Source organism: Anguilla rostrata, chromosome 3 (genome assembly GCF_018555375.3).
Source record: "Anguilla rostrata isolate EN2019 chromosome 3, ASM1855537v3, whole genome shotgun sequence".
Classification (NCBI taxonomy): domain Eukaryota; kingdom Metazoa; phylum Chordata; class Actinopteri; order Anguilliformes; family Anguillidae; genus Anguilla; species Anguilla rostrata.
Genome location: NC_057935.1, coordinates 72,389,076 through 72,410,433, shown reverse-complemented (window position 1 = coordinate 72,410,433; position 21,358 = coordinate 72,389,076). Strand labels below are relative to the sequence as shown.

Below are 21,358 nucleotides of genomic sequence, written 5' to 3'. Positions count from 1 at the left end.
AAGTGGTGTTGCCGTACCCAAGCAGAAGCCGTTGCTCGACTGCTGTGGGTAGGTACATTGATGTCAAACACTGTGCTGTCTCTCTATTTCATTACTTTCAAATGTATTAAAAAGTGGAAAACTAGAATGTAATATGAGTGTTACGTAGGCTATATCACTGTCAATTGTGATAGTTTTTGTAAAGTGTTATGTACATGATAATTTTACCAATGGTTATCGTCTCGCAATGTTATGCTAAATTCCTGTCAGAACGTTAGCTAGCTAGCATGGATTCCATACATTAGCTAGCGAACAGCCCATACATTCTGAGCATATTCCACTCGCTAGCTTTGCGTAAAGTTAGGATCCGTTAATGTTTAATCCCGTCCGTTAATCCCGTCGTACATTATTTTCCAATCACGGGACAGTCCCTCGTGGTTTATTCCATTTATACAACGGGTTACCAACAATTACTATATGGTTACTTTAATATTTATTGATTTTTATTTACTTAATCACCTGAAATTGAAATATTCTTTCGTGGCCGTTTTGCTTATTACTTTACCATTGTCAAGCAAAACTCTGGTTGGTAGTTCTATTTTGACCGTTGTTATGCAAAAACTCTGGTTTGTAGTTCTATTTGCATCGTTGTTAAGCAAAAACCTCTGGTCATTAATTCTATGAAAACAATGATTTTATCAAGAAAAAATAGTCCCTTCTCATTTTATACCATGCAATTAGCTCCATTTTTTGTCATTACATTATTTAAGAAAATTGAATGAAACCATAACTCAATCAAATTAATCTCCCTAGCTCTGTCTTGCTTTTTAAACTGGTGCGGTCATGCAGTGTAGACATAACGTAGACATAACGTCTAGCTAGCTAGCTAGCTAACTAATGAATTATATTCAAAACAGCGGTTACTATAAACACAATCGTTAACAAAGATACAGAAGAAAATGCGTCCCATAGCCATGAGTTAAATACAGAACGCCTATTCTATTGTTCAAATAAGGGACGATTTCGTATTTTGCAGGATGGTTGGCAACCCTAAATTCAACTTTGAAATTGGACATTGTAACAACAATTCAAAAGCGAAAGAATGATGTTGCTGTTTTAACTGCTTTAGAATGCTGGATTTTGTTGGTCATTCATTTTAGAACTGTTAAAAGGCCGAGGTGTACCTTTACTGAGAAATAATGCCCACCCTTGGACCAATCAGAATCGAGTATTCAGTCCAGTCGTTGTATAAAAAATACATGACTGGAGAGGAGAGGAGAATATAGGACCAGAGGAGAGGAGGAGAGAGGGCTGGAGAGGAGAAGATAGGACGAGAGGAGAAAATGAGAGGAGAGCAGAGCACAACGCCCGCTGCCCACCCAAGTTTACTTGCAAATATGTAAATGAAAACAACAATTTGCTAACCTTGGCCACAACATCTGGACTTGTCTTCATATAACAATGCATAGATTTCTGTTTATATGATTATGGTTATGCTTGTACTTTATTAATCCCTAATCTCTGCCATTACATACAATGAAACAAGAAAAGGTAAAAAAAGAAAAAACAGAGCAATGTAATACAATACACTATTAGATATTATTGTAAATAAATAAAAAGTTAATCCCATGTGTTAGTGAATTTTTAAATATTTTAGAATGGCAGGAAATGAGTTTTCAAATTTTGAATTTTTTCTGGGGGGGGACCCCAGACCCCAGACCCCCAGACCACCAGGCTGATTTGGTCTCCCCCCAATGTTGACTCCATGGCTACCCAGACCCCCAGACCCCCAGACCCCCTGGCTGATTTGGTCCCCCCCAATGTTGACTCCATGGCTACAGCCTTGGTGCATAGGGTCACACCCCAGTGTGTAGAATCACAGCACAGGAGGGACTCAACCTTTACAGAACTGCCATGTGAATCGATGAGTCCTTTTCAGAGTAAACCAAACAGCTGGAGACAGCCATAAACAGAAACAGACATGAGAAACACACACAACTTCCCACATAGCTTTGTTTTATTTATTTAATTTTGTTTCACAAGAAGTAAGCACACATTTCAAAATCATAATCATACAATTAACTGCCATAAGTGAAGATAAAACCAATCCCAGCCTTTATAGCTACGACCTCCATCTAGAGAGGGCAGAGAATCGTCAGTCTGCAGAGTTTCCACTGAGCAGCACATTCTCAGCGAGGCCAATGTTGCTTCCTACTGCCCAAGCAAAACAAACTCTCCCCACACTTTACCTGACATACTGTACATGGCTATAGCTAAACAGATCCAAACAAATTCACAACTGCAATGAAGCTTAAAGAGCAAAATATGAGTACACATTATATAAGCAGTATGAAATTAATTTCTTCTAGTACTTTCTTGGTGCTATCATGACAAGAGAAAAGTCTTAGTGATAACATGCCTTCCTAGTACCTGTCCTTGAAGCTGAAGTGCTTCTACAGGTTAGAGACATGGCTCTTCAGCACCTCCTCCCCCAACCTTACCAGTGCCCACAATACATTCTCCAAACCACCCTTTTCAGAACAACACATTTTACTTCCTCATCCGCGGTTAATCAAAAACCTGAACGCTGTGACAGCTCCGAGCAACAAGCAGTGTGAGCTGGGTTTGGCGGGGAAACTGCACTGTGATTGGCTGAAAAAGTCTTTATCTGCAGGACAAGGTCACGGCTGGATGAACTTGCCAACAACAATGACGCCACAATCTATGTTTGCACAGAGTTCCACAGTTCCTGTTCTGCAGAGTTCCACAGACGTCTAAACACATGCAAACATCACACCTGTGTGAACTTAACTTTTCATATTGATACTTACTAGATGCTCATCACAAATACCTATTAACTGCTTTACCAAATATGATACAGCCACCTGTACAATTACCTCTGACCGTGGCTGAATCAGCTCCAGAAGCACAGCTCAAACAAGCCTCAATGGTCAAAGTCTAGGCTGAATGTGAATGTAGCAGTAAAACTCATTGGTTAATTATTTTAAAGAAGTGAGTTAATATTTTACAATCGTTAAACCAAAGGTATCAATCAGTGAATCATATGAAAATAATGTCCTAACATAACCCTGCCCCCCCCCCCCCCCCCATAAGTTCCACTACTCTGTAGTGAACGTTGATATCCTGTTTCATAGAAACAACGGACATTTGCTTTATACCAGCAAACAAGCATTTACAACATGTCTGACTGCCTAACTGGCAGTGGTTCTAAACGGACGGGTCTTAAAACAGGCTGGAGCGGGCCGGCCCTCCTCTTCCCTTCAGGATCCGCCGCACCTGCAGCCACAGACAAGTCCAGTGAGTCACAGAGTTACAGCAAGTGAGTCACAGAGAGTTACAGCAAGTGAGTCACAGAGAGTTACACCGAATGAGTCTCAGAGAGTTACAGCGAGTGAGTTACAGAGAGTTACAGCGAGTGAGTCACAGGGAGTTACAGCAAGTGAGACACAGAGAGTTACACCGAATGAGTCGCAGAGAGTTACAGCAAGTGAGTCACAGCAAGTGAGTCACAGAGAGTTACAGCGAATGAGTCACAGAGAGTTACAGCGAATGAGTCACAGAGAGTTACAGCGAGTGAGTCACAGAGAGTTACATTAAGTGAGTCACAGTTATACCAAGTGAGTAACAGAGTTACAGCAAGTGAGTCACAGAGTTACACCAAGCGAGCCACAGTTACACCAAGTGACTAACAGAGTTACCGCAAGTGAGTCACAGAGAGTTATATCAAGTGAGTAACAGAGTAACAGCAAGTGAGTCATAGAGTTACAGAAAGTAAGTCACAGAGAGTTACATCAAGTGAGTCATATAAACCTATAGCATGTAAGTCACAGACAGTTACACTGAGTGAGCGACAGAAACACAAGAGACATGCCACTTTCCCGCATTCCCAGCATTTCTCCTGGGTAATGTTGGGTGTAGAGCAGGTCATGTACCTGGGTAATGTTGGGCGTAGAGCAGGTCATGGACCTGGGTAATGTTGGGCGTAGAGCAGGTCATGGACCTGGGTAATGTTGGGCGTAGAGCAGGTCATGGACCTGGGTAATGTTGGGCGTAGAGCAGGTCATGGACCTGGGTAATGTTGGGCGTAGAGCAGGTCATGGACCTGGGTAATGTTGGGCGTAGAGCAGGTCATGGACCTGGGTAATGTTGGGCGTAGAGCAGGTCATGGACCTGGGTAATGTTGGGCGTAGAGCAGGTCATGGACCTGGGTAATGTTGGGCGTAGAGCAGGTCATGGACCTGGGTAATGTTGGGCGTAGAGCAGGTCATGGACCTGGGTAATGTTGGGCGTAGAGCAGGTCATGGACCTGGGTAATGTTGGGCGTAGAGCAGGTCATGGACCTGGGTAATGTTGGGCGTAGAGCAGGTCATGGACCTGGGTAATGTTGGGCGTAGAGCAGGTCATGGACCTGGGTAATGTTGGGCGTAGAGCAGGTCATGGACCTGGGTAATGTTGGGCGTAGAGCAGGTCATGGACCTGGGTAATGTTGGGCGTAGAGCAGGTTATGGGCCGAGCAGGACGAGACTCACCTGGTCCCCGGCAGGTCCCTCGGGCACCAGCTGTGCCGGCTGCTCGTTCTCCAGGTTCTTGATGCTGGGGTCGGCCCCCCGTCTCATGAGCAGTTTCACAGCGTCCACCTGCGTGACACGCCCCTGCAGAGCGCTGACCAGGTGCAAGGCCGTGTTCCCGCTGTACGCCTGTGGGGGGGGGGGGCAGGGGGTTTAATGCAGGGCGGTAAAACAGCAGTGCCCTTTCCTGTTCTCACCTGGGGCGCATTCCAAGGCAGAACAGCATTTTAAAAAAAATTTCACAGAGAGCATCACAGGCGATGTAGTTCAGAGGCTGTGAGTTTGAAGTACGTTCAACAGGCTCTGGACTTCCCCACACTGAACCTTCTTCGTCATGGCGACCAGGGTGGCTTACCTTGGCGTTCACAGCGGCCAGCGAATCGGGCTGGTCCAGGAAGAGACGCAAGAGCTCCACGTTAGCTTCCTCTGCAGCCATGTGCAGCGCGGTGCGACCGCTTTTATGGTCCTAAGGGAAACAAGGCAACAATCCCTCCATAGTGAGATTCACGTTCAGGGCAGTGTATTTGTGTACTTAGTAATACGTACTTGGTGCCATAACAATCCCCCGCAGGCTCACCTTGGTCCTGTAGGAGGCGCCCATGAGCAGGAGCGTGCTCACACACTCCCCCAGCGCTTTCCTCCTCTGCAACAGGGCCTGTGTCTGAGCAGAATGGGGCGGGGCCACAGCGAGCTCCTGCAACACGGCATTGTGGGATAGCACTGCGGTATGCAGTGCTGTAAGGCCTAAGGGAAGGGAGGGGAGGGGGGGCACAGGTCACACACATATACCCTAATACACACAGACACACACAGAGACTCACACACGCAGATACAGTAACAAACACACACACTAATCTGGAGATACACACCCTCGTAGTTGACGGCTTCCATGTTGAGTTGGTGCATGGTGCTCTGCAGGGTCTTGTGGACAGCCTACAAACACACACAGAGGAGTTAGAGACAGAAACACACTTTCTCTTGCGTAACAATATTCAAGTACCATAAAAACCACCACTCTCAAACAACTAACGCATTATTGGGTCTCAATAGTACCCCACTTACTAATAACCAATACATTAATAGATACCATTATAAGTACTTCTGTGACTCTTGTGAGACTATTACTAATGTGATCGCTACAATTGCTAACTATGCTTAAATGTATAGTTTAAATGTGCGTGTTTTAATACAGAAACATGCACATATGCAGACGGGTGAAGGAAAAACCAACATAAAGTGTTGGGCCACCACGAGCTGCCAGAACAGCTTCAATGTGCCTTGGCATAGATTTTACAAGTGGAACTGGAACTCTACTGGAAGGATGGTACACCATTCTTCCAAAAGATATTCCCTCATTTGGTGTTTTGATAATGGTGAGGAAAGAAGGACAGTGTGTTGCGCTGTGTGTGGTTTAGAAGGACAGTGTGCTGTGCTGTGTGTGGTTAATAGGTCAGTGTGGTGCGCTGTGCTGTGTGTGGTTAATAGATCAGTGTGGTGCGCTGTGTGTGGTTAATAGATCAGTGTGGTGCGCTGTGCTGTGTGTGGTTAATAGATCAGTGTGGTGCGCTGTGCTGTGTGTGGTTAATAGGTAAGTGTGGTGCGCTGTGTGTGGTTAATAGATCAGTGTGGTGCGCTGTGCTGTGTGTGGTTAATAGGTCAGTGTGGTGCGCTGTGCTGTGTGTGGTTAATAGATCAGTGTGGTGCGCTGTGTGTGGTTAATAGGTCAGTGTGGTGCGCTGTGTGTGGTTAATAGATCAGTGTGGTGCGCTGTGTGTGGTTAATAGGTAAGTGTGGTGCGCTGTGTGTGGTTAATAGATCAGTGTGGTGCGCTGTGCTGTGTGTGGTTAATAGGTCAGTGTGGTGCGCTGTGCTGTGCTTGGTTGAGAGAGGTGGGGCGCAGTAGCAGTGGTAGAACCGGTCCGGCTGCCTGTTCTGCTTCCTGAAAGGAAAGGGGGGGTTTTCCCTCCCCTGGTGCTTTCTGGAAATGAAGCGGCGGTGCGCTCTTAATGTGCGCAGCCTCGCCCTGAAATCACCTCCTCCGTTTAGGAGCTCACTTTGTGAAATGGCCGCTTTCACGATTGGAGCACAAAGAATCGCCTCATTACTGCATCCTGAAAGGCTAGCGGCTCGTCTTGCTCACACAGCCAACGCCTGTCCGTTATCTCAACGGTTTGACAGCAATCACACAATTCTACGCTGAAATGGCTGTCAAGCACTGATAAAGAGCTCACGGTGGAAAGGAAGTGCTAACATAATGCTAGCGCTGTGTGACTCGCTGCAGGTCACATGATCGCAGCATGCCTGTGGGCAGGTCCCGGGTCTCACCTGCAGCGTTTGGGCGTGGCCCTTCTCGGCGCACACGTGCAGTGGAGAGCGCCCCCAGCGGTCCATTGTGTTGATCTGCGCCCCCATGCTCAGCAGGTCCTGCACTATCAGGTGCTGATTGGCCGCCATGCTCACCTGCAGGGCAGTCTGGGTAAAAACAAGTTTGTGCTTGAGAAAAACATCCAAGCAGCATCCAAGGGCTGTGACAGGGCTGGCTCAGACAGAACGGTTTCCTAAAGCAGGTAAGGATGTATGGGGTTATGAGGCAGGTGTTTGGGGTTATGAGGCAGGTGTATGGGGTTATGAGGCAGGTGTTTGGGGTTATGAGGCAGGTGTATGGGGTTATGAGTCAGGTGTATGGGGTTATGAGGCAGGTGTTTGGGGTTATGAGGCAGGTGTATGGGGTTATGAGTCAGGTGTTTGGGGTTATGAGGCTGGTGTTTGGGGTTATGAGGCAGGTGTTTTGGTTATGAGGCAGGTGTATGGGGTTATGAGGCAGGTGTTTGGGGTTATGAGGCAGGTGTATGGGGTTATGAGTCAGGTGTTTGGGGTTATGAGGCAGGTGTTTTGGTTATGAGGCAGGTGTATGGGGTTATGAGGCAGGTGTATGGGGTTATGAGGCAGGTGTTTGGGGTTATGAGGCTGGTGTTTGGGGTTATGAGGCAAGTGTTTGGAGTTATGAGTCATGTGTTTGGGGTTATGAGGCAGGCGTTTGGGGTTATGAGGCAGGTGTTTGGGTTATGAGGCAGGTGTTGGGGTTATGAGGCAGGTGTATGGGGTTATGAGGCAGGTGTTTGGGGTTATGAGGCAGGTGTTATGAGGCAGGTGTATGGGGTTATGAGGCAGGTGTTTGGGGTTATGAGGCAGGTGTTTGGGGTTATAAGTCATGTGTTTGGGATTATGAGGCAGGTGTATGGGGTTATGAGGCAGGTGTTTGGGGTTATAAGTCATGTGTTTGGGATTATGAGGCAGGTGTTTGGGTTATGAGGCAGGTGTATGGGGTTATGAGGCAGGTGTTTGGGGTTATGAGGCAGGTGTTTGGGGTTATGAGGCAGGTGTTTGGGTTATGAGGCAGGTGTATGGGGTTATGAGGCAGGTGTTTGGGGTTATGAGGCAGGTGTATGGGGTTATGAGGCAGGTGTTTGGGTTATGAGTCAGGTGTATGGGGTTATGAGGCAGGTGTATGGGGTTATGAGTCAGGTGTTTGGGGTTATGAGGCAGGTGTATGGGGTTATGAGGCAGGTGTTTGGGGTTATGAGGCAGGCGTTTGGGGTTATGAGGCAGGTGTTTGGGTTATGAGGCAGGTGTTTGGGGTTATGAGGCAGGTGTTTGGGGTTATGAGGCAGGTGTTTGGGGTTATGAGGCAGGTGTTTGGGTTATGAGGCAGGTGTTTGGGGTTATGAGGCAGGTGTTTGGGGTTATGAGGCAGGTGCTTGGGGTTATGAGGCCGGTGTTTGGGGTTATGAGGCCGGTGTTTGGGGTTATGAGGCAGGCGTTTGGGTTATGAGTCAGGTGTTTGGGGTTATGAGGCCGGTGTATGGGGTTATGAGGCAGGTGTTTGGGGTTATGAGGCAGGTGTTTGGGGTTATGAGGCAGGTGTTTGGGGTTATGAGGCAGGCGTTTGGGGTTATGAGGCAGGTGTTTGGGGTTATGAGGCAGGTGTTTGGGGTTATGAGGCAGGTGTATGGGGTTATGAGGCAGGTGTTTGGGTTATGAGTCAGGTGTTTGGGGTTATGAGGCAGGTGTATGGGGTTATGAGGCAGGTGTTTGGGGTTATGAGGCAGGTGTTTGGGGTTATGAGGCAGGTGTTTGGAGTTATGAGTCATGTGTTTGGGATTATGAGGCAGGTGTTTGGGGTTATGAGGCAGGTGTTTGGGTTATGAGGCAGGTGTATGGGGTTATGAGGCAGGTGTTTGGGGTTATGAGGCAGGTGTTTGGGGTTATGAGGCAGGTGTTTTTATCGGCAGGGCAGCTCTCACCTGGCCATTGTGCTCCTTCAGGTCCAGCAGACCCAGGGAGGCCATCTTCCTGGCAAGCACATAGGACAGAGCCCGTCGCCCCTGCGCCACGGCAACATGCAGGAACCTAGCAACGCACAACACAAGGGCAATAATGAGGCAGCAGAAGGCGTGTGTGTGTGTAGGGTGAGTGTGTGTGTGTGTGTGTGTGTGTGTGTGTGTGTGTGTGTGAGTGTGTGTAGGGTGAGTGTGCGTGTGTGAGTGTGTATGTGTGTATGTGAGTGTGTGTGTGTAGGGTGAGTGTGTGTGTGTATGTGAGTGTGTGTATGGGTGATGTTGGGTGTGGTGTGTTGTAGTGGTGGTGTGGTGTGTGTAGTGTAGTGTGTGTAGGGTGAGTGTGCGTGTGTGAGTGTGTATGTGTGTAGGGTGAGTGTGTGTGAGTGAGTTCAGGGCGTGGCCTAAACCGACAGGGCGGCTTGTGAACTCACGTGTCCCCGTCCTCGTCCCGCACCGCCAGCTGGTTGGGGTCGAGTCCCGCCAGCCTCTCGTCCTCCTGCTCCACCTGCCACTGGAAGAAGGACACGCCCCCCACGGGGGGGAGGGGCTGCGGGGGCTGGGGGAGGAGGCAGCTCGTGACCTTGGGCGGGAGGTCGGGCCACGGGGGCGCCGTCTGCGAGAGGGAGCCCTGCACCTGCACCGTTGTTAGGGAAACGGGGGCACAGTGCCTTATCTGCTGAATGATGTCATCGATCTCCAGGCGGGTTTCACAGTCTGGCCCCTCCCCCTTCATGGTGCTGCCTCCACCAGCCAGTGAACAAGGGCTCTGCTATTATTACACACGGCACAGAGACATGCGAACATTACACACAGCACAGAGACATGCAAACGTTACACACAGCACAGAGACATGCTAATATTACACACAGCACAGAGACATGCAAACGTTACACACAGCACAGAGACAAGCAAACGTTACACACAGCACAGAGACATGCGAACATTACACACAGCACAGAGACATGCTAATATTCTAATATTACACACAGCACAGAGACATGCAAACGTTACACACAGCACAGAGACATGCGAACATTACACACAGCACAGAGACATGCGAACATTACACACAGCACAGAGACATGCTAATATTACAGCACAGAGACATGCTAATATTCTAATATTACACACAGCACAGAGACAAGCAAACGTTACACACAGCACAGAGACATGCGAACATTACACACAGCACAGAGACATGCTAATATTACAGCACAGAGACATGCTAATATTCTAATATTACACACAGCACAGAGACATGCAAACGTTACACACAGCACAGAGACATGCGAACATTACACACAGCACAGAGACATGCTAATACGCTAATATTACACACAGCACAGAGACATGCTAATACGCTAATATTACACACAGCACAGAGACATGCTAACACTACAGATTACACACAGCACAGAGACATGCTAACATCATGCACATGCTAATGTCACACACACGCCAGGCATGCTAACTGGAATACGTCCCTAAACGTGCGCGACTGTCGTGTTGAGCTTGGAGAGGCAGACAGTTACCTGCAGGCTGCTGTACAGAGGGGCCGGTCTCTTGGGGCACACAGGGTCTGGGGCTAAGTGGTTAGCAGCCCGCTTTACACCAAGCAGAGCAGCGGTCAGTGCTGGACCAAGAATGTCAACAGAAAAGGAAATTACTTTCACTGATATTATCCTCATTATGAATATGTACATAACTGAGCTTGTAAATGACTGTAATAATAACAATGACGCTCATTTTACACCAGTTGTGTCCTTAAATCATCATGTGCTATCCCACAATTGAGCAGATGTGTTATTTCATGTTAGGTAAATTAATAGTTATAACTGGTTGCTTCGGGTAGGCTACAGACATGTCATATTAATATATTAATCATTTTTATTTGTAGTTATTATTTTGTTCCATTCTTTTTCACGTGGATATATGCAATTATAATAATTACAACTCGTGATTAGTATGTTATATTGGATTTGCTTTTATGCAGAAAAAGTGTGTATTACCTGGACAATGATCACGCGTTTCAAAGTTCTCAAAAACCTAAACAACCGGAAAGACAAATCCATAAAAAAGAAAGAGAAAGAAAATAAATAAATTCGATAAACAAGATCTAATTCTCCCACGCGGGCACAATTTTTTTTACCTGTTTGTTGTCGTTGCGGGGGCTCAAGGACGCATGGCTACAACGTTTCTGTAAGATAAGTTCCTTAACCGGATTCTTCACGCGCACGCCCAAATACCGCGTGTGCCTCGCGCTCCCCACACAAGACTCACCTGTATAGGATAGAAACCACTTTAATATTAAATACATTTGTTTTCATTTTGAGATCTAACCAAGTCAGTCTGTAAATAAGTAATGTATAAGGGAAATAAGAGTACATATAGCTACTTCATAAGTCATATAATCTAATTCCCACATAATAGGCGAAAATAATTCGTACAAATCGTAAATATTAAACTTAACCCATTTTTATTGATCATAAAACAGAATATACTACATTTGTATTTTTTGTATCTTACCGCTGATGTTGTTCGGATTGCTGCTGGTTTGAGTCGGGCTTGCCACACTGTTCCAAGAAGTTCCAGAGTCGGAATTCGGGGACCAGGGTTGTGGATTCTCGCTGAAGCACGCGGGCTCGTGCACCGGGGAAGAATTGCAGTAGAAAGAATGGAAATTGAGGGGACTGGTCATAATTTCACAGTCCCGGTTCACGGCAACCTCACACCTGTCAAGGATCATGTTTGTTGTACTGGACGTCTTCCTCGCGGTTGTCACAAATGCGTAGGTGATTTTATGAGCGTCCTTTCACGTTCGATACGCCCTCTCTCCTCGAAGTGATTCGCAATGCTGCTGATCGCGGTCTGGCCGTTGATCTACGCTGACACGAAAAGAGAAGTGTTTGGCTGCCGCGCCTCCATTGGTCGGTTCGGACAAGGATGTTCCTCCAAAATTCCAGTAAACCGTTCTTGTCGGAAATACCATTCATATTCTATGTTGTAACCTCCGCACGCGGGATTGTGGACAAAGTGTTCCCCATTACATTACATTACATTACATTATAGGCATTTAGCAGACGCTCTTATCCAGAGCGACGTACAACAAGTGCATAGGTTTCATGATGTAGAGGCGCAAAAGAAACACTAGAGTGAAGTAAGGATCGTAGTGCCAGAAGTGACCACATCGATCAGGACTCCAACCCTGTAGAGTAAGCTTGTTCAGCAAGCAAGAATCCTACCAAGTACAAACTAGCACTGGAATCACACCTAATCATACAAAAACAATCCTGCCAGATACACTAACATAATCAAATTATCCTAGCTAGGTACAGTGAGCAGGTACATTAATAGGCATACCGTTTATTTTTTCGTATTCTAACAGTTTATTCGTAACACTATGCATTTTACATATTAACATTTGCCCTCGCTTTTCAACTACATTTTATTGTCAACAGGCAGGGCTGCTTTTGCGAGTAACCCTGACTATTGGAGGCACATTACATTATAGACATATTCAGATTCAGATCAACTTTATTATCCCGCACGGGGAAATTCGTTTGGTCCAGTGCTCCAGACATAAAACACCATAAAACCCACAGTAAAAACAACAGAATACACAGTATTACTTTCGAAACTATTTTTGTCTACCAAGCCACACCTTAGTCTGATCTCAATTGACTGGTTCGATTTGGTGATGTAGTTAAATACAAAAATAATATATAAAATAATACTAACTAGCCCACTAATCTGTCCCATTAAAATTTACGGGGACGTCATAGGCTGTTGTCATATTTCTTCGCAGAAATTAATAGCATTATCTACGAATCTAACGTTTAAATACGCCGGTGACAGGTACACCCTTATATTTCCCATCTACAGTGGTACTTTCATTTCACGTTCCTTCCTTTTCGTTGTGAACAGTACAAATAGTCCCATTGTTTCGTTTTATTTCTCTGTGATGACCTTAGCTACGTTGCGTTTAGGGGAAATTTATCAATGCCACATAACATTAGCATCTGGCAGTATAAAGAATCGAAAAGCTCAGTAAAATTTTTTTTTTTAAATTAAAAAAAAAAAAAAAAAACAGAATCCCATGAAGGTATTTTTTTTAAAATTATATACCAACCATGGGCATAGATCATGGGGAGGGGGGTGGGGGGGGGATCCCCAGCTTTGGGAAAACAACAAAGCCTCCCCTCCCCACCAAATAAACATCATTATCATATTGTACTGGGTAAGATTTTGGTCCTGACCATTCCCGTTTTATGTGGGGTGGGTGTTTCTCCCAGACAAGGCCCCTAGTAAAATCATAACTAGAATGGTATTTTGCTTCGTCTGGTGGGAGCACCATTGAGAGGCTGTGAAGATCTGAGCTTCTGAAGGAGGAGAATTATGGGGGGACGGGGGGTCCCAGAAATAGACAGTAATCCAGACTGTGTGGCCATTTTGGTGTTGTATGAGGAGTTTCATGTTTTGCACTTCATGCTGTTCTGGCATCTTTTTGAAGACCCTTAAAAAGGTGTAGGTGCTTTTGTGATGCATTGACATATTTGGCAGTTTTGAATATCTGTTTTCTGGATTTTAAAAGAAATGGCTTTTAATGTGCAACCCAATAAGAGACACATTGTACTGTTAGTACTGTTACTGTTAGTACTCTCCCTCTTCCAAAAAATAAAATAAAAATACAAAATCCTGAAGAAAATGTCACATTATTCATGCCCAGAATTTAAATGGGTTTGGCACAATTTTCTTGCACACATTTTCTTATGGGTTTTACTGCCATCTTCTGGAAGCATATACCATTACAAGTATACGAATGGCCAACACAGCCCTTCTCAAACTTGATCCGGGGGACCTCTTGTATGCAGGTTTTCTTCACAACCACCATTGTAATTCCTGAATTTTAACAAGCAGGTTCATTTTTCTTACAGGTTTTCAGGCCCGTTTGGAAATCTATGCTTGGTTGTGAGCCTCAGTTTCATGCACCCACTGCATTCACTTTGTTTTGCTTTATTGTGTTCAAAAATGCTGTGTTAGTTGCCAACTGCATTTCAAATATACAACAGATTAAGGCAGAAGGCAGAGAAACTCACTCTTCGGTCTGGTCACGTTCGAAACACTTTTGCTTTATGTGTTCTATTTGGGGAATTGATATTCTGGTTGTATTCTCAATGTTCCCTTTATCGTGTGTTTTGCAAGGATAGAATACATTTGTGCTATGCAGAACGCAAACTCCAAGTAGTTGGTTGTACGAATAAAAAGTTAACTCAATTTTAATATCGAGCGAATTTCCAACAGAAAGGTCTATACCGCGATCTGTCAATTTCGTTGTTTCTTCCTGTCATCGACTACCATACTTCCTGCTTGTTTAACGCGTCATGAAACCAACAGTTTCTCAGATTGGCTGTGTAAATTAAACATAAAATATAAATTTATAATTATCACATTAATGGTTTAAACATTGGTATTCATTTAAAAAAGAACATATCAGTTGGTCTCGTTGAAACATTTTGCGTTTTCTTGAAATAGTATTATTACGCTGACGTACATATTGACTACCCAGAATCCTCTCTGTCTTTTCCTAATCTTAGCTGCCGCGATGAAGTGAGTGTGATTTCCTAACATCCATGTCCATCTAAGCGTTTATCGTTTAAACAAGAGCATGTTACCAATCCATGTCACTTTACAGAATTGTCAAACAAGTAATCGTGTCTTATCTTTCTGATACAGGGTTGAGCTGTGCAGTTTTAGCGGGTATAAAATCTACCCTGGCCACGGCCGGCGGTATGCCCGGGTAGACGGAAAGGTAATGGCCGTGGATACTCTTTTTCTCAATGTATTGTCCCTGTTAAAATGATCAAACTGTGGCAGAAGAAATATTCGCGAGCCGTGTTTTAACACAGCAGATGGATCCCTTGATATCAGTCGTACAAAATGTTGCTGAAGGCCGGTGCTCAGCTCAGATATTGGAACATATAGCTTCACAGCGCAATTTACAGTTGCTTAAACACGCGGAGTTGAAATGTCTGCGCGATGTTTAAAAACGAACAGCATTTAGGATGCCCTTACGTTTTGACAGATAGCTGACATGTCTGAATTATAATTGCTGCTTGTAAGAAGTCTCAGTGGGTTTATAAAATAAGTAAAATACAGACCGGTCTATAATTGTACAGTCCATGCAGTAGCACAGTAGCCTAGTCCTGTCTGAGTGACGTCATTTTGTTTTAGAACTCGGCTTGTTTTAGTCGGCTGTAATGATAGCTGCTGTTCAAGAGGAACAGAGACCCTGCTGTTTGTTTTAGAGGCTACGAAAGAGAGAGGCTGTTGTTGTCATTGCAGTTAGCGAGGAGCCTATGTTGCCGGCGTGTTGTTGAAAGACTCAGAGTTGTGTTGTGGACTCTTCAGAGTTGTGTTGTGGACTCTTCCACGCGGAACTGTCACAGAAGCTGTTGTACAGCTGTGCGTTGTGGAGGCTGCTTGACACTATTGACCGAATTTGAGAGACTCAGGCTTGTGTTGTTGACTCTTAACAGAGAGACTCGGATCATAGATGCCGTCAGACTCAGAGTTGTGTTGTAGACACTGTTAGCTGGGAGACACAGCGATCATATTGTTGCTTCCTTCTCTTCCAGGTTTTCCAGTTCCTGAACGCTAAGTGCGAGTCTGCCTTCCTGTCCAAGAGGAACCCCCGACAGATCAACTGGACCGTGCTGTACAGACGCAAGCACAAGAAGGGCCAGTCTGTGAGTAGCCTGAACATCGCTGTGCTCAGCACAACCTGAACACGGACCCGTACAGTGCAGAACAATAACTTGCACAGTATGGCCTGACTACCTTACCTGAACCCAAACGCACCTCGAGGGACCTTGGGCTCAGTCTGATATTTATGTCATGACCAGAAATAAGGTTTGGGCCAGAGTGGGCTGATTTAGCTTCAGACAGCAACTCATCGGTGGTCAGAAATACGCTTCGTTCACATCCTCACGCTGGACACAGCTCAAGGGCGTAGCACTGCACCCACCTGTGTAGTACATCAACTCTGTAGTCAACACTGATGTGTGAACGACTGTGTTAAGTTGGCTTGTGTTGAGTGAACTTGCACTCAGCATTTAACACTGACCAGACACTAGATCTGTTTGTGCTGTTCTTATTGAGCCTAAAATCATTAATAAGTGGAAACTACATGGTGTGGGTTTCTTTTTTTTTGGGTTTTTTTGCCACACTGAGGATTTCTTTGAGGCTCTGTCTGGGAGCTGTCGTCTTGTTGTGTTGGAGCTAAACGCGCCACTGTGTATGACTCCGCTGTGACTTCCTGTCCGTACAGGAAGAGGTGACCAAGAAGCGCACGCGTCGTGCGGTGAAGTTCCAGAGAGCCATCACCGGCGCCTCACTGGCCGAGATCCTGGCCAAGAGGAACCAGAAGCCGGAGGTGCGCAAAGCCCAGCGCGAGCAGGCCATCCGGTAAGCCCCACGTCGCCTCGGAAACGTACCGCACGTCACCACGGAAACATGCCGCGCGTCGCCTGGGAAACGTGCCGGGCATCGCCACCCAGTGACGTGTGAACAGACATGCACTCAGCCTACGCACAGCAGGCACTGCAGAGAATGTGTGATGCTCTGACACACACACACACACACACACACAAACACACACACCCCCCATGCAGCGGACTGTGTTTTCTCCTGTACAGTGCAGTGTTTGGATAACATGCATCGCTGTGGGAGTGAATAAGCACAGGAGAAAGATGTGTCTACAGAAACAGTCCATTTTCAGTTCTGTGCTCAGTTTTGTGCTCAGGGTTCTGTGCTCAGGGTCCTGTGGTCAGGGTTCTGTGTTCAGTTCTGTGCTCAGGGTTCTGTGCTCAGTTTTGTGCTCAGGGTTCTGTGCTCAGTTCTGTGCTCAGGGTCCTGTGCTCAGGGTTCTGTGTTCAGTTCTGTGCTCAGGGTTCTGCTTGATTCTTCATGCAGGGCTGCCAAGGAGGCCAAGAAAGCCAAGCAGGCGACCAAGAAGCCCTCGGCCCCAAGCACCAAGGTGAGTCACATGACCTGAGACCATACGTCCTCTCAGCACCTGTGCACTTCCTGTCTGCTGTAGTTAAAGCAAAGGTTTAGATCAGGGGTGTCAAATCTTATCCAAGAAGTCCCAGTGTCAGAGCGGATGCTGGTTTCTGTTTTAGTCCAGTACTATGGCACCTGATTCAACTAATTAACAAATTAATGGTGTTCTGTCAAGACCCTGATTAGTAAAATCAGATGTCGTAGTACTGGGCTAAAACAAAAACCTGCAGCCACCCCCGGTTTAGAGAAGTTAAAGCTTTGAAAAGAAAATTAAAACTTTGATACATTTTGATGTAAAATGTTTACGTTCTTAAGTGGCCTATGGTTTTAATTTGAATTATGAGGTTGTATAAAATACAAGATTTTGTCTTTGAATGTTGCTTTTTTTTTCTATATTTGTTAGGCTCCAGCTAAGGCTGCACCCAAGCAGAAGATCGCCAAGCCCATGAAGACCAGTGCCCCCCGCGTTGGCGGAAAACGCTAAACTCTGTCTGGGCACCGGGTGTTAAATAAAGTTCACTGTTCTAAAGATATTCCAGCTTGGTGGGCTCTTCTCTTTGAGTGAATGCTTTTGTCGCTGCGTTAAAAGATTGGCTTTTCCCCAGAAAGAGTGAAAGTAGTCTCGGGTTGGACCGCTGGTACTGCTACAGGTTATTTGTTGAGACCGCGGTTCATTTAGTGTATGTGTTCACTGGGAAATTGAGCTGTATTAAATTGCTCTATTTTGAAATTCAGTGTAATGAAAAAATATAAAATATTACTAATTAAAGTAATCAGATCAGTACCTAGAACAGAATGAAAATCACATCGCAAGACCAGAATATTTTTGGGGGAGGTGCTAGCCTGTGTATGTTTGTGAAAGTTAGGGAAGATGTGCTGCAGAGGGAGTCCCTTGGCAGCAAGTTCACCTGCCTCGCCTAAAAATCATTTGTAGTTGGTTGTTGATATTGACCACCATGCTCAAATCGCAAATGCATGAACGCAGTGACTGATATGCTGGATAAACTACACAACCTACATTTCAAATACACTAAAATATATTTAAGTATCCTGTATATGTATGTGTATTTACATAGCCTATATTTAATACATATGTGGGCAAACAAGTTTTCAACGTGCAAAAATGCCAAGTTACTCACAAAGTACTGTCAATAAGTTATTAATTAAAACTTGCAAAAATCTAGTCCTGCTGTTGAAGCTGTTAATAGAGTATTTTTCTTATTTGACACTTTGATGTGACGTATAAACGTTGAATGATCGGATTCTCTTCAGATGGTAAAATGGTTCAGGGTTGCAGTTTAAATAATTTAGGAAACATTGAGTAGCTTTGCTTTGGAATAAAGCTTGTTTAATTTTTGTGCTTTGAGCCAACATTGCGTTTTGTAACGTGGCCTCATTATGATATCAGTACTTTGAGCCAGGCCTAGATTTCGTAGATTTTACACGTTTTTATTTATGACTGACAGGCCGTGCTTTGTATGCGTCAGTAACTTACAATTTTTGTACGTTTTTGTTGAGATTCTGCATTGACCTAACTCATTAATGTAAACTAAGGACGACTGCGCTACATCGTGCGTCTGCTGGAAAATTGAAAATACTGCGCGCCGTCAAAACGTGTCCGTTCTGCGCCTGCGCGCGGTCTGTTGCCAGCTATCACCTGTTGTTTATCTCCATGGCGACAGCAGAAAAAAACCTACCTACTGTCGGGTGTACGAGTCTCGGACAGATTATACCTATGTCTTGATCGTAATCTACATTTGCCTAGTTGCTTTCTTATATACGGCAATTTGAGCATGATAAATGTAACTTTCGGCAAACAGGCAACATTGCTGTATGATTAAAAAGCTTGGAGGCGAAAAACCAGAGCTCTCGGTGAGTAGCCTACATTATTTAGGTCTATAGCTTCACGACTTTATGTAGGCTAGTGCATCTGAACAGCAGTCGGTGCTGTCCTATGCGTGTTACTGTCATTCAGGCTAAAGCATTAGATAACTAGTTATCTAGCACTACCGAATATGACTCCCTCTCCATAGCGATTGGAATCGTTACCCATGTAGCAACACAGGACAGGGTCCAGTGTTAATTAAACTCTAACACTGTGTTAATTCAACAGATAACTAGTTGAATTGACACTGGGCATTTTACTGAGAAGCACTGTCCAGGCCGTATCCAATCGGTATAAACCGTTTAATTAAGTGTTGATCATTTTTAGAAATAAATCATATTATTTATCCTCTGTGTACTTGTAGTGTTATTGTTATTGTTTGTGCAAATTTATTTATCCTCGTGTGACAGATTAACGAGAAACTTTTACCAGAGTAGGATGCGAGCCTTGAGTTTGTCTGGTGTTATTTTTATTTTTGAGGTTACTTACACAGTCTTTTGCAGGTGTATGATGTGAGTTTTGTACTGTCGTCTTGAATAAAAGGTACCATGTCCTTTAGCTGTAGGGAAGATTATGTGAATCATAATCCTCAGCCGCGAGACGGTTTTGCTCTGCGCCTGTTTAACTGCCGAGGGGCCGTATGGCTTGTGCGATTAGCTAAACGGACTGCTGTGGTCGGTTCCTGCTCGATATCACTGCTTAAATCACGCCGTGAACTTTCTCGGTTAATTCTGGCTGTTGCATTAGCAATGACTGTTGCAGTGCAGTATTTTCTGTGCACACAGCAGTGTTATTCGCTATACAATGCCCATTATGTAACAGTTATTCATAGCCATGAACACATTAAGGCTAGTTTACACAGTAAGCATAGACTAGGTCAGAGTAAATCTAAGTCAAACTAGGTGGCATGACAACAAGCTACAACATCAAGATAACAAGTGCAATATAAGCGCTGGATGGAGGTACATGTACTATGAAAGAGGTATGAATCCTGGTGTGTCGAGATAATCCTGACGTTCCCCCCCTAGGGGTAAAAAAAAGTTATTTTATTCCATAAACCCAGAATTTCCACCATTCGTCACCATTTTATATTTACAGCATGTCACTGCTCAGTCTGGGGATTAAGTAAATGTTCTTAATGCCCAAGTTTGTACGCCAAGTAATTACCGACTCAGTCTTGATCGTCCGAGTCTCTAAACAGGCTCCCTGCTTTCGTGCAGGAGTCTTGGCAGATTTAGTCACCATCTTTGTTGGCTGATTCTGCAGACCCGGGTGGGAGGATGAGTGGGCCGTCCGAGCAGAAGGTCAAAGGTGAAGGTCGAGAGCAGTACGAGGACGACTTTGAGAAAGATCTGGATTGGCTCATCAGCGAGGAAGAGAGGAGCGACGGACAGGTGAGCACTGGCTCAGAAGCAGAGGCCTCATTGGTCAGATTTGTGCGTAAACTCGGCATTCGATCAATTCCACACCAAACTCTGTGACATCGCGTTTTAACGTGATGTGGAAAAGGACATTACTGGGGTGTGAAAAATAAAGTAGGCTCCGTCCTCTTTCAGTTTCATGGTTTTAAATCTTCCACAAATAGACTCAAGCATATGCTGAAGTTTATAAAATAAGTTTACACCAGCTTCAGTAAATGAGGCCCCAGGTGAACTGGTTTATTAGTGAGGACCAGGTGAGTAGCTCGTTAGTGTGTCTCAGGTGTGAAAGCCATTCCACACATCAGCACTTTCTCTGATGCAGCATTCCCTGTGTAAGAGAACCACAGAGATAAGACATTATTAATCATGCAAAAAAACACAAATGCACCCTCTTACTGTCCCACACATAAACCCTCTCATTTTCTAGCACACATATAGCATGCACACACACACACTCACACTCACACACAGACACCTTCTTGCTCTCTTTCTTTCCTGTTTTTTAAACTTTTTTTCTATGTTTACCTTCTTGTTTATCTCCTGTTTTTTGGATGGGACTGCAATAGTAAGCTATAGGAATTTTGTTTTGAACAGATGATTAATAAATGGATTTAAAGTCTATTTATTTCAAACAGGACACACACACTACAACGCAACACACTCACACACACACACACACACATACACGCTCACGCATACACACACACACACACTGGCCTGTATTCAGTACCACGGAAGCAGTAACATTGCAGATGGGCCCATTATACAGGTCATTCCGCCTGAGCCTGATAGCGCTGTTTCTCCCTCAGCAGGACCCTGAGGATGAGGATGTCGAAGCCCAGATTGATAAAGAGCTGGAGGAGGAAGAGAGATGGCCATCACCCCTCGACACCGCGCCCGAGTCGGACAGAGACAGTGCTTTCGATTCCCTCCCGCTGGCTCCGCCCCCTTCCACACCCCCGCCCCCTCCGGCTGAGCCCCTCCCCCTCCCCCTGGCAGAGGGGGAGGAGTCAGAGGAGGAGAAGCAGTACATCCTGGAGAAGATCCAGCAGGCCAACCAGGAGCTGAAGGCCCAGGCCGCCC

The 21,358-nt window shown here is 45.3% G+C and overlaps 3 protein-coding genes across 6 annotated transcripts in view; 2 read left to right on the top strand and 1 right to left on the bottom strand.

The window, feature by feature from the left end:
• Positions 1-1,986: 1,986 nt before the first annotated feature.
• Positions 1,987-11,895, bottom strand: LOC135251856 (NF-kappa-B inhibitor zeta-like). 2 transcript variants are annotated; one of them, XM_064329695.1, is made up of 12 exons: positions 11,435-11,895; positions 11,058-11,188; positions 10,918-10,954; positions 10,441-10,541; positions 9,340-9,674; positions 8,873-8,978; positions 6,894-7,040; positions 5,438-5,501; positions 5,146-5,312; positions 4,924-5,034; positions 4,530-4,697; positions 1,987-3,276 (listed from the first exon to the last, which is right to left on the bottom strand). In XM_064329695.1, the coding sequence occupies exons 1-12, from the start codon at positions 11,652-11,654 to the stop codon at positions 3,223-3,225; spliced, it is 1,641 nt and encodes a 546-aa protein (XP_064185765.1). In that variant the 5' UTR covers positions 11,655-11,895; the 3' UTR covers positions 1,987-3,222. The 2 variants fall into 2 exon arrangements, with proteins under 2 accessions (XP_064185765.1, XP_064185764.1); XM_064329694.1 differs by having other exon boundaries at positions 9,340-9,677; positions 11,435-11,894.
• Positions 11,896-14,436: 2,541 nt separating this feature from the next.
• The window catches only part of LOC135251854 (large ribosomal subunit protein eL24), a 19,718-nt gene continuing 12,796 nt past the window's right edge, over positions 14,437-21,358 (top strand). Inside the window, exons 1-6 of one of the 2 annotated variants that reach the window (XM_064329692.1) lie at positions 14,437-14,515; positions 14,642-14,717; positions 15,544-15,654; positions 16,236-16,372; positions 16,880-16,943; positions 17,373-17,458. In XM_064329692.1, coding sequence (XP_064185762.1) covers positions 14,511-14,515; positions 14,642-14,717; positions 15,544-15,654; positions 16,236-16,372; positions 16,880-16,943; positions 17,373-17,453 — 474 coding nt within the window. In that variant the 5' untranslated portion in view covers positions 14,437-14,510 and the 3' untranslated portion in view covers positions 17,454-17,458. Of the gene's footprint in view, positions 14,516-14,641; positions 14,718-15,543; positions 15,655-16,235; positions 16,373-16,879; positions 16,944-17,372; positions 17,503-21,358 lie in introns of those variants that run through there. The other variant, XM_064329691.1, reaches the window with a different exon arrangement.
• ccdc181 (coiled-coil domain containing 181) overlaps positions 17,627-21,358 on the top strand; it is an 8,266-nt gene continuing 4,534 nt past the window's right edge. Inside the window, exons 1-3 of one of the 2 annotated variants that reach the window (XM_064329689.1) lie at positions 17,627-18,841; positions 20,121-20,248; positions 21,088-21,358. The exon at positions 21,088-21,358 is cut by the window's right edge and continues 638 nt beyond it. In XM_064329689.1, the coding sequence (XP_064185759.1) occupies positions 20,135-20,248; positions 21,088-21,358 (385 nt within the window). In that variant the 5' untranslated portion in view covers positions 17,627-18,841; positions 20,121-20,134. Of the gene's footprint in view, positions 18,842-20,120; positions 20,249-21,084 lie in introns of both variants that reach the window. The other variant, XM_064329688.1, reaches the window with a different exon arrangement.

Coding starts and splice junctions, on each gene's coding strand:
- LOC135251856 (XM_064329694.1), bottom strand. CDS start 11,654: ATGATCCTTGACAGGTGTGAGGTTGCCGTGAACCGGGACTGTGAAATT. Junction 7,041..8,872: donor TGAAGGAGCACAATGGCCAG/GTGAGAGCTGCC, acceptor GTTTTTACCCAG/ACTGCCCTGCAGGTGAGCAT. Junction 4,698..4,923: donor TGGCCGCTGTGAACGCCAAG/GTAAGCCACCCT, acceptor CCCCCCCCACAG/GCGTACAGCGGGAACACGGC.